Source organism: Myzus persicae, unplaced genomic scaffold (genome assembly GCF_001856785.1).
Source record: "Myzus persicae strain clone G006 unplaced genomic scaffold, MPER_G0061.0, whole genome shotgun sequence".
Classification (NCBI taxonomy): domain Eukaryota; kingdom Metazoa; phylum Arthropoda; class Insecta; order Hemiptera; family Aphididae; genus Myzus; species Myzus persicae.
The window spans coordinates 907,241-920,457 of NW_019102620.1; the positions used below are offsets into that span (position 1 = coordinate 907,241).

Sequence of the window (13,217 nt, forward strand, 5' to 3'; positions counted from 1 at the left end):
ATAAAATATACTTTAACTAATTTTGTAATGTCTTTCAAAAGTTGGTAGTGATCCCAGTAACAAGTTGTACTTGTGAGAGGTCCTTCTCTAAACTGATCCTGGTCAAATCCAAAATGAGGTCTACCACGAAGCAAGGCAGTTTGAATGGGTTTGGCGGTATTGACAGTAGAAACGAAAATGGCTGTCAATGTTGATGCTGATGCGGTTATAGACGTTTTCAAAATAGCCTTAGATTTTAAGAGACGAATGTCATAATATTTTTGAGTGAAGTTTATTTAAGTTACTATTATAAATATATATTTTTACATTTTTGTTGTATCAGTAATAACATAGGTAAGTAATGCAGTTATATCTTTATTACATACTTAAATCCTAATTATTATTAAATATAAAGTGACTATTAAAAACATTTTAGCGATTTAATTATTAATTAGCTCCCCAAGCCACCCCCTCTACTTATTGTGATGGGCTGATTTAGATTCTCCATACGCTGAACAACATTTACACTTCTGGCTCCGTATATGGTTGCCTCCCTTTTTTGTTGTTGTATAGATATTTACAGTTATATTTGTTTACGAAATTAAATATTTAAGAGAAGGATATCGATTTCAGGTAAGAAGGTACAAACGTACAATTAACTAGATACAAAAAATAAAAAATAAATTTAATTTGAACTGCCTGTAAAATTAAAGTTTTTAGCAAATAGATAAATACAATTATTAAACTCTAATAAATAAAATCATATTGTTAAATAGGTACCTACTTAAATAGTAGGTATTATAATAATTATATAGTACCTCAGCATAAAAAAGTCTATAGATACTAAAATAAATTAATTGCTTGTCACATTTGTATTGTACAATGTTTTGCCCGAATATTACGCGGCTCCTTGACCCTTGTACTTATCCACAAACCACAAATATTATGCTTACACGACCGATAGACCGCCTTGACCGAATAGTAAATATTGGCCGTTGGTACAAGTAAACAATATCAAATTTGACACAGCTGCAGTGTATGAGTTGTCGTTTCGTTTTTATGACGCTCTTGCCGATGCTTATATGCTCCGAGAAACAGCAGTTGCTATTTCGCGCCAAAAATCGTGTTCTAGTCTGAGTCAAGATTCGAGATAACACTGCGATAATCCAAAATAAGATTCGTAAACGAGTAAACTTAGGAGAACAGCTTAAGAGCTGGGCCAGACTGACTAGCCACCAAAAAATTGACGATTAAGAACGTTTAAGGATTTGTCGTCCGTTTTTAAATTGCGGCCAGAGAATCGACGGGCCAAATCGTGAGTATATAGGCATTCCATGCACAGCAGTGTTCAGCACAATAAGTTACTTATAATAGCTAAAAGCAAGTACCACAACTATATTTTTATCTTTCGAAGGGTATGTGATATTTCGTGAACTAGAATTTGATCATTGTTTTTGTTTTCAGTTGAGCAACATGCCTGACGGTGACGATTTAAAATGCTTGATCACAGAAGAGAAACTTGAAACTCCTTCAACATTTTCATTCCCATTTACTCCGTATGGCATTCAGCATGATTTCATGACCGAAATTTATTCAGCTATAGAGGGCCGGAAACTAGGAATTTTTGAAAGTCCAACCGGAACTGTAAGTCATGAATTGTTTTTCCTTACAAGTCATTCTGCGTAGTATTTCAATTTTAAAGAATTTATTTTTTATTTTTTATCTACTAGAATATGATTGTTTTTATAATATTTTATCAGGGTAAAACATTAAGTATTATATGTGGGGCTGTACGTTGGTTACTTGATCATGAGAATAGAGAGTGGAATCAACTCAAGCAGGCACTTGAGTCACTTAATATGAAAAATGAGGAAACTAATAATGATGATGATGATGATTGGATCGCTGGACAAGCTAAATTAGTGGAGCAACAACGTAAAGTATATGAAATAAATAAAATGCTTAAATCATTGGAAGAATTCAATAATAATATTGAAAAAATAAAAAAGGTAGTTATTTTGTGTTATAAGAATATATTTGATTAATTGCTAATTAGTACTTTAACACTTTTTGTAATAATTATGAATCTGTAAAGCATAATTTATTATTTACCATATATTGTAATCTATTTTATAATGGTAAATATTTCTAGAGATTCAGTGTTTAGAAATTTTAATTGTTTTAATTGTAAGCATAAAAAAAAATAACAACACTAGATCATTAAAATATATCATATTATTAGGGCTCAGATTCATATGCTTTAAAAACCTTAGAAATATGCATTTATGCTCCTAGTTTGTAGGAATATACCCTATAAAATGAAAAATATGCAAAAAAATCAATTAAAAAAGTCTTATTATCATTATTTTTTTTTTTATGTTGACATACTATAATTTTTTTAACTTTTTCTTATATGATTCATTTTTTGTAGTTATTTCAACATATTGTAATTTAAATTTGAAAAATTAATTTTTAAAATATATATAAATTAAATCAAATTAAAATAATTTACGCACACTCTGATCACGATTAAACACGACTAATGTATGATTCATGAACACCTACTCAATAACAGATTACTTCTTGTCCTGATAGGTCTCGGATAAGATAACAAAACAACTTCTTCAAATTACATGGACATTAAATATAACTATAAGTACTTAATTTTAATGAAGCTTTTTTTAAATTATGCTTTTAAAAACCGTGTATAATGTGTACGGTTTGCATACTGTATATGCAATGAAAAATTGTAAAATACAAAAATATGGAGTACATGTCAAAAAATTACAAAATATGTAACAATATGCAAAATAAAATTTTCTATTATGGATCTATTGACTATAATTTAAACTTGTGGCTTACCTAGTTATTTTTTTTAATGTTTAAAAAAACATGCAAATGCATATAAATCCATACATATGAAAGATAAATGTGGGCAATTCATTATAAAAATGTGTTTAGTATTCAATGTCATACGTCAATGATATATGCCATATCATTCCTATCAAGATAGGAAACATTATACTTAATAAATACAGGAATTGTTAAAATGTCCATTGTTTATTAGTAATTATTAATTGCATCTATATACAGCATAGTTAGCAGTACATTTTATTGGTGCTCATTTATAATTTAATGATAATAAGTACTAGTAACTACCTCCATAATTGCACTATTGGTTGTGTTTAATATATTGCTTATTGCATGCACAGCACGTATTGTATAATTTTGCATACATCATATAATATGGTATATTGTAAACATATATATTATACATACTATATATTTTATATTAAATTAATCAATACATTTTGTTTTATTATATATTCAGGAACAAGAGTTTAAAAAGAAAAAAGCCAAGTCATTGGTAATTAAAACTTTAAATCCAAAAAAAAATGATAATGAAATAGAAAATGATAAAAAAGATTTTTTTGATGAAGAAAGTGAATTTGTGCTCGAAGAGTATGATCAATTGTCATCTGTAGATGATTTTGAAGAAATATCTGATGATAAAGTCCAGTACGAAGGAGTAAAAGTAAAGTTTGACAGTTTATATTATATTTCATGAACTGTATAAGAAAATTAGTAAATATTCTATGTTATAATCATTCTAAAACTTCTTCGTAACTTGAATACCTTTGTACATATTTAACATTTTTTAAACTGTTGGTTTTATTTTAAACTGTGAAAAAATATTTAATTTTCTACAATTGTACTTTAAGGATACATTTCAGAAAACTACAAATTAAAAAAAAAAAATTTATAAATATTTTAAGTATTACATGTTTTACCTATTTACTTGGTAATTGGTAAAAAAAACCATAAATAAAAGCCTAAATATTCATTTTAAGAAATACTGTATAATAATATTATGCTATATTTTTATTTTACTATACTATAAAAGGTTATATACCTTCTAATAAATTGCATTCTATTACCAACTATTGATAAAAATGTTATCATATTGACAGGTTTGAGTAAAGTACAATTTTATTAACTTACCTATATTGTTAGGTACCTTCATAGGTTTACATTTACTACTAGTTGTATAAATTGAAAAATTAAAGATAGATTTGATATGAAAATCTTATTTAAGGCAATTTGTTAAACATTTTCTTAAACTAGAACAAAATAACTAAAATCAAATTTATAAATAACCATGTACTTTATTCATGTTTATTTAATTTTGTTTCTAAACATATGTTTTTGAACACCTCATATCCACGTTGTGTCCATCCATCTGTCTGTTAATTATTAGTAAATAGTTACATTGTAGTTTTTTATTTATTTATTGTCTCTAATTACTGTATTTAAATGGGAATAATAATACAGAATTATAATCTATTTTGCTGAATTAAAATATATTTAGAAACTGGGAATTTAGCACACTCACAGAGTGAGCTTTCCTAATTTTTTTTTTTTGATTTTATTTCTGTTTATGTGAATTAATTTATGATTAAAAGTTATTTTGAGTTTAATATACTTATTTTCCAATTTATAGATTTATTTTTGTAGTCGTACGCATTCTCAATTGTCACAGTTTGTGGCTGAACTGAAGAAAAGTCCATATTCAACATCTCGTATTGTACCATTAGCGTCTCGTCAAAATTACTGTATAAATAAAACAGTGAAAAAATTGAAAAACATTACATTAATGAATGAAAGGTAATTTTTAATACTTAAATATCTTTAAGTAATATTTAAGTTCAACTTTTATTTTAACAAATAAATTCTGCAATATATTTTTCGATTTTGCTTTCCTTAAGATTTATGTGACTTGCACACAGATGTTTGGAAATGGGAAAACCTTCTCAAAAACCTACAAAAGTGTCTTCAGTTGGTTCAGTAGTTAAGAAAAAAAAATCTGAAACTTTATGCAAATGTCCGTACAATGATAAAGATAAAATTCAATCTTTAGCCGAGGAAGTTACTACAGAATTAAGAGACATGGAAGAATTAGTTAATAGAGGAGACCAAATATCTGCTTGTCCATATTATGCTAGTAGAGAATCTGTAAAATATGCCCAGGTAATGTATATTATAATATAAGTATTGTAATTTATTATACTGTTTGTTTATTTTGTATCTATAGATTGTAACTTTGCCATATAATACATTATTACATAAAAGTACTAGAGAAGCAAGTGGCATTCGTCTTGAGGGTAATATATTCATCATTGATGAAGCTCATAATTTACTAGATACTATTGGTCATATACACAGTTCACAAATAAATGGTCAACAGGTACATCTATAGTAAATAATATTTAATGATATAATTATTTGTATTATCACTTAGATTATGGCTATTTACCATTTTTTTTTATTTTTACTGTCAAGTATATTGACTAAAAATATTTCTAGTTAGAGTCAGTTGCGCATGCTGTAATTTGTGTATGTTATTTTAACTAAATAACATATCTTCTATTATTGAATATAATGAGGAGAATTATAATTTTCATATTTTACTTTTGCTAATTTGCTATTGAATTAGAAACATAATATTTGGTTTCTCTAATCATTTTATAATTATTACATTTCAGTTGACCCATAGTTATAGCCAGCTGATACAGTACAAGAACAAATTTGAGTTAAGGTTTAGCGCTAGTAATTTGCTGCATTTGAATCAATTAATTTATGTTATTGGAAAGCTCATTAACATGCTTGGTAATCTAGCTATTAATATATTATTACACTGTTTAATAATGTTTGATAATTTTCATATATTGAAGGCGGTACTCCCGGTGTTAGTCATGCAGAAGCAAGTCGAAAAGGAGTTGACTCAAAAGTATACACCCTTGAAAATTTTGTACATCAAGCTGAAATTGATCATCTAAATATGTTTATGCTTGTTGATTTTTTTAAAAGAAGCAAGATTGGTCAAAAAGTAATTTGTTTATCTAATATGCAGTTTATGCAAAAGTTTTTAGATGATAATAATAATATAATAATATTATTTCATTTTCAGATTAGAGGCTATTCTGAAAAATATATGCCTTCTGTATCATTGCAACCATCTAAGCCTAAACTAAGCAATTTGCAGGCTTTCCTTAAACAAATTGAAACTAAAAAAAATAACAAAGGCAAAGAACTCAAAGAAGGTTAGAAAACTTAAATTCCAATTATTTAAAATAATTATGTATTTAACACAAACACAATTACAATTGAGTTACTATTTTTATATAATATATTTATAAATATTTTAAGATGAAAACAAACACCCTGAGCCACAAGTTACAGATTTAATTAGTAACAACCCTCTTACACCAGTAATGGCATTTATAGAGTCACTAACAAATTACTGCGAGGATGGTCGGATTATTTGTACTACGCAGGCACTTGTCAGCAAGGGAGTATTAAAGTTTTTGCTTCTGAATCCTGCAGTTCATTTTAAAGAAATTGTTGATAAAGCTAGGTAAATAATTCTATTATTTTTATTTTAATACTTTTATATTTGTATCTTATGTTATTAAATATCATAATTAAAAATATTCTAAACATTAGGTCAGTGATTGTATCGGGTGGAACAATGGAACCTATATCTGAATTCAAGGATCAGCTTTTCAATTTCGATGGAAATAATGCTGATAGAATTGTGCATTTTAGCTGTGGCCATGTTGTACCACCTGATAATATCTTACCATTGATTGTATGTACTGGACCAACTGGAAAACAATTAGATTTTTCTTACCAAGAGAGAACTTCAATTAAAATGGTGTGATAATATTTTGTTATTATTTTTAAGTTTAATATATTCAACTAGTTTTCTGTTAAATGACTAAACATGTTACAGCTTAACGAAATTGGTTCATTACTAGAAAACATTTGTCGAACAGTTCCTGCTGGAATTGTGTGTTTTTTCCCATCTTATGACTATGAACAGTTTGTTTATCAGCATTTAGAGAAAAACAAGGTTATTAATAGGCTTTCTGAAAGAAAAAAAGTAATTACATTTGTCTATAATGCTCTCTTTTTTTATCACACAAAATGAGGTTTAAATAAGTTTTAAATCTAAAAATGTATGAAATATAATTTAATGCTTTACAACAATTGAAGTTATTTAGAGAACCAAAGTTAACTAATCAAGTTGATGAAGTTTTGAAGAATTACTCTCATGCTATTACAACAACGTCGGCTTTAAATTCCAAAGTAACGGGTGCATTGTTATTTAGCGTTATTGGTAATTTAATTTTTAGTTTTTACACAAATTGAATAAATAATATTCATTTGATGATAGGAAGGTATGAAATTTGTATTATATTTGTAATATTATGCAGGTGGCAAGTTAAGCGAAGGTTTGAATTTTAGTGATGATTTGGGACGTTGTGTTATTGTCATCGGTCTACCATATCCAAATATTAAGTCACTTGAATTACAGCAGAAAATGAACTATCTTAATAGCCACATGGTATAAATATCATTTTAAAAGTTAATTGTTTAAAAACATGATTATTGTAACTTAGGGTCCGGGCACTGGGCAACAGCATTATGAAAATTTATGTATGAAATCTGTTAATCAATCAATTGGTCGTTCTGTACGTCATCAACAAGATTATGCTGCAGTATTGCTATTAGATCATCGTTACCAACGAGATAATGTTCGCAATGCTCTTCCTAAATGGTTGCAACCTTCTTTACAAGAACATTCCAAGTTTGGATCTGCATTTGCTCAGTTAAATAAGGTATTCTTTTGTAGAAATAAACTTTTATGAAAACCAATCATTTGTGCCTTTTGGTAATAGTTGTATTTCTATGAGTAGAAATATTTTCTAATGTGTGAAGTGCTTGTTGGTTACATGCACTACAATCTTCAAAATTAATACAAATCAAAGCAAATAAGAATATATATAAAATATTTTAGAATTATTATTTTGTACACATATTAAGTAAATAAGTTAATAAGTTATAACAGGGACGGATTGGGCTGGCAGCTACCGAGAAAATCTCGAGGGGGGTCGCTTAAAATATGGGCCGACCATGAATGTTTGGAAGTAGTTTTATTTTTTTCGTGTTTTTTATGTTCATGAAAAATGAATACAAATATTAGCAGGAAATTAAGTATGTTAAGTACTTATCTAACAATATAATAAATAATAATAATATTATTATTTATTATATATTAACATGTTACATTTTATTAAAACTATTATTTATTTTTAGTTTTTTACGGGAAAAAAGAAATTACAACAATGATTATTTTATATAACGAATACATTTCAAGGTTTTTCAAAAAGGAGAAGATTCAAGATTTGATTAATATTTAATTAAGATTGCCCTCACCTACCTATTGTTTACTCTTCATAGTTTTTAAAAATTAACCGTTTAATTGTTATGATTAATGTTATGAACTATGTGTAATATTTTTGTGAAATATGAGTGTGCATTTTTAAATTGAATTAATCGTGTAAGAATGTCACTTGAATAGTTTTCAACTTCAACATTTGTGAAAAATTAAAAATGTATAAAAATTAAAAAATGTATTTCTCTGAAATTTTATTCAACCAGTTACTAAGTTTTATGTTAAATTTACAAAAATTGGTTTAAATGTTTGATTGTTTGTATTACCTACTTTAGTATAATATAATATAATTTTTACTTTTTTATGAAAATATGTTGTTTTATACTTTGATTTAATTTTTGTAGCACTGATATTTGTGGGACATCAGCTCGAGTGCAAATTTTTTCTCCCCCTCCAAATAAAATAGTTGGTTTTCATTTTTTACTTTAACAGTTATGCGGTATAGGATAATGTCGATGTTTTCTTTTTTGTAACTTATATTATAATCGCGTCGGTTGTCTGTGTGCATTATTTTGCAGTGAATTATTAGTTGATGATGTGACCTTGATGATACGTAGAAAACAATACGAACATCGGTATGTGTGTATGCCTATTGTCCTAACAACTTATTATATTGTGCCTTCTTCGAGGAAACGACACTGTTGGAAGACATTAACGTTTTTAAATTCCTCCGATACAGTTGAGTGACAGGACCTTGTTGTATTGTCATATAGATTCTGAGTGGGATTGTGAAAGATAAACTTAGGTATACAGCCACACCAAGGCGTGTTGTGTTTGTTTTTCGAAAAAATTGGTCGGGAATCGATAAATTAGAAATTACGTGTATAGCAGAAGCACACATATATCAGTCTTACACTTATATGAAGAATACTTTTATTTTGTATTCGAATATTTTTATTTTTTTCAAAAAGTATTTAAAATAATATTCGAATACTTAACAAGACTACACGTACTACACGCCCATTAATTGGTAATAAATAAGTTGATGACCTCAGAGATCGGTCTTGTGAGCTGAAGTTTCCATTATTATTTTACGAAAAAATCACAACAACTGAAAAAATGGGTTTCCAACAAACCTCTTCTTCTAGTTTAATTAATAAGTACTACAATAGATACATTTGTAATTAGTTAGGTATCTTAGCGGTATTCCATATTTATTCGGATGTTTAGTATGTAAAATTAAAATATAATAAATAATGGGTACTAATAAATTAACAAAATTAAAATTGAAAAAGATTGGAATTAGGTACCGCTCTGCTGTACAATAGGTGTTGAGTGGGTCACTGTAATAATAGATATTGTGTTCAATTCAAGTTCAATGATAAATCAATTCATACGAAAAAATATTTGGAATGACTGTATGATAACGGAGACTGTCAGCCTACTAAGCATATTTTATGATATTAATGTTATTGTTGTATGTAATTTATTTTTCCATAAAATATTAGTAATACAGTAGGTATCTAGGTAGGTTGAATTAATTTTTTGTAAAAACATTGTGTTTGAGAATTTCATTGTGTGCATAAAATATAATAATCTACTTATATCGGCACTTTAGTTTTAATCACCCACGAATAATATTTTTAAATTACAATAAAATAACCTAAATTGTTATATTTCTTTATTTTTTTTATCTATTTTGTCCAAATTTAAACTTGGAACATTGTTAACTTAAAAATAAGTTAACTATAAAACGACTCTAGTCAATAGTTATATTAAAATTGGATGTTGAAGTTAAGAATCTGTTTCATTCTCTACATATACAAGTGCTGGAGAATAATATCGGATGCAAATATTAAAATCACGCTATTACCTTCCTCCAGGTGTTCGGAGTGGTCTCGAGGTCGTGCGTATTTCAGAATTTGATCAAATACACCGTACAATATTTATTTATTTAAATTAGTTTTTAGTTGGTTACCGTTACAGCACTGACAATATAATTGTATATTCAATGAGTATGTAATGTAATATCTACAGTAAATATATTATTATATTGTATATTAAATGTCTTACCTGACTCGCAGCTGCGCATGGACTATGTTGTAGCAGTGTTAAGGTTTAGGAGACACAAATTAATTAGGTACCTTATACTCAAAATCCGCGAATCGAAATATTTAAAACACTGATTACTGCACTGACTAAAATTGGTCCAGTAGTCGCTCGCAGGATTCGGTATTGTCGCTGTGTTGAGTGGTGGGCATACACTGATTTTAAGGGACATCACGGATATTCTGACCAGAGAGTGGTAGGCGAATAAAATTTATCAAAAGGTTTTTGCGCATCCGGGAACTAGATTTCTCATCGGCGCAAAGACCTTTTTCGACCATACCTTTTCTCTGGCGGCATAATAAGAAAGCGTTTTACCACTGCAAGTACGTGCCGATTTTTTAATTCGTGATTGTATAATATAGATCGTCCTTTTCAGTCTGTGACAATGGTTTTATTGGGGTTGTTCGATTTCTACGTGCGATAGTCTGGCCGTTATTTATTAGCCTGTTACGTTTTAGTTTACTTGTTATTATGATTGTGTGTGCATATCAATACAATAGGTAGAAAAAAAAATCGCTTGTATATGAATTTTGTATTCATTATTCCAATATAGGTAAACTACTAACGAGTACCTTTGTGACCAAGCAAAAATACCTAATTTAATCGACAGTTAAAGAAAAAAGTGGTATACGTTGTTAGTCAGCTGTACAAAGTTTTCGAGTACGTCATTGTGATGGGTGTATTAATTTTGAGTTCAATGATAAATCATTGTATATGAAAAATGATTCTGAGCGGAGACGTGTGTGGGCCAGCATATTTGAATTAATAATCAAATTTTAAAATTTAAAAAAAAATTTGGAAAAATAGAAAAATAGTTAGGAGACATGACTATAAATTTCGTTATTCTCCGGTAGAGTTTTTTTTGTTATAGGTAGAAATACTTATGAGTAATGTAACCTTCTATATACTATTTTCAAATATTTCCTATGAAAAGAACTTTTTTTTTATTGATTTTTAGCTAAAAAATAATTTGAAACTTCAGCCAACCATAAAAATTAACTGTGGATTTACGCTCAACTTTTTTTGAGGGGAGTTTTTAGCCTTCAATAAAAAAATATTTTTCCCTAAGCTAATGGAATCGTAAATTTTTACACAATTATAAAAAGAAGATGTATAAATTCTTACATGGTAAAGAAGTAGGTATGTACTTATATACTTATATGCATGTAAGTTCCTAAACTGCAGAAAAAAATATTATCATGTAATACATATACATATAATTTTATATTTCATTTTCATACATTTTATAGTTTAATAATCAATATAGCCATATAGGTGCCTAATATAGTTCCATATTTTATATAATATTGTAAGTTAAAAATATCATAATACATCATTAATTCATTTTCATACATTTTAACATACCTACCAAGTATAAAATAATTGTAAAATTAAAATTATATTTTATTTATGGTTTATATATACATTTTAACATTTGTGATGTATTACTTAATTATTATTTATTCATGATTTATTTCGCCGCTTTTGACGAGTCTAGTGTTTGATGATTTAAATATTTCTTGGATCATAATATACATATAATATAATACTCGTGTATAGCGTTTACTGTAAGCCGATGGTCATTAGGTGTACTCTTAGCTTTGTATAAACGACCAACGAGTTTTCTGTTGTAAATCTATATTTTAACGATTTTTTTAGTCCTTAAATAGTTAAATCTGTAACATTTGATTTATACACTCGACAATACGGAAAGAGAAGAAACAATAATTTTTTTGTATATTACAAATTGTTTTTATTAATTGAACAAAATAAACGTCACACACAGTAGTGGGTCAGTCATAAACATTGTATAAATACATTATACATTATTACTCGATGGTTCAAGTACAAAAAGGTGAACATAAAATGTTGAGATAAAATGGACGGGGAAGTCCAGTCCACACGGAGCGAAACCTAACCCAATCGGAGCAAATTTCCACTCGGTGGAAAGGAGTCAAGCGAGTTTTCCGGGACTTGTGTTGTCGCCGATGTGAAACCGTCCGCAGCTCCCAACAGTCTAATCCCCCTGGAGCCGATAATTTACCATAAAATGATGCGATATTACTACGAAATGTTGTATAAATAAATTATGCAATAATAAATTAATAAATTATTTTTATCGATATTTTAAATTCGATTAGACAAGTATATTAGACGTATGAATTCCGGGTAGTGACACAGAGGAGGTTATCATGCCATTAAAAATAATCGTCAGAATATTACCAACGATGGTCCCTTTGGACAGAAGACGGAAAGTGCCTATAGGAAAGATACGGGAAAGAGCACGGAAAATGCACGACGGTGTCACGGTAAGTCACCCACGCACGTTCTCAGCCCACCCACGACGCGACGGGTTCGCGGGTGCGCTCGGCCGTCGTTGACGCGCTCGACCCTCTGGCGACTCGGCGAGCGGCCGGCCGCAGTCGCTGTGCCGTGTAGAGCGACGGATGACGACGATGACCGACGGCTTAACAGAGATAACCGGGTTGGGCAACGATTCCGCCCCGACAGTAACGTCCTCTAGAATTCGAGCGAAATCGATGTGTGTTCTCAGATTTCGGAGACCTACTCGACGACGTGAACACTGCACGACAAACCGCCGCCGTCGGGCTCGTCGACGTTTGCGTTCCGGTCGTCTTAGGGCGCCGCGCGACCAATGGGGCTCCTCCTCGGAGCGTTCGTCGTCCTCGCTGCAGGCGTATCTCTCTGCGGAACTGCGACCGGTTCGTCGCCGGGAATCGGAACGGTACCAATAATGTGTTCAGACCTGCTCGTACTATATCCATACCGGACGCGAGCAGTGCGTGTTTAAACACGGAAACCGTAACAACACGGAGTGCGCTTTTTCATTACTCGTGGCGGTGCGAGGTAGTAGCAGGTTAAGATTGGC

General features: G+C 29.5%; 1 protein-coding gene across 2 annotated transcripts; it reads left to right on the top strand.

Annotated features, from left to right (window-relative positions):
• The first annotated feature begins 1,108 nt into the window (after positions 1-1,108).
• Positions 1,109-8,549, top strand: LOC111032771 (ATP-dependent DNA helicase DDX11-like). Of its 2 annotated transcripts, none has more exons than XM_022313224.1 (17): positions 1,109-1,359; positions 1,444-1,623; positions 1,740-1,988; positions 3,311-3,514; positions 4,481-4,644; positions 4,767-5,007; positions 5,072-5,224; positions 5,523-5,646; positions 5,712-5,866; positions 5,948-6,080; positions 6,187-6,394; positions 6,484-6,694; positions 6,773-6,922; positions 7,036-7,159; positions 7,257-7,387; positions 7,443-7,661; positions 8,140-8,549. In XM_022313224.1, exons 2-17 carry the CDS (start codon positions 1,453-1,455, stop codon positions 8,170-8,172), a joined length of 2,670 nt encoding a protein of 889 aa, XP_022168916.1. In that variant the 5' UTR covers positions 1,109-1,359; positions 1,444-1,452; the 3' UTR covers positions 8,173-8,549. The 2 variants fall into 2 exon arrangements, with proteins under 2 accessions (XP_022168916.1, XP_022168915.1); XM_022313223.1 differs by having other exon boundaries at positions 1,110-1,294.
• Positions 8,550-13,217: the final 4,668 nt, after the last annotated feature.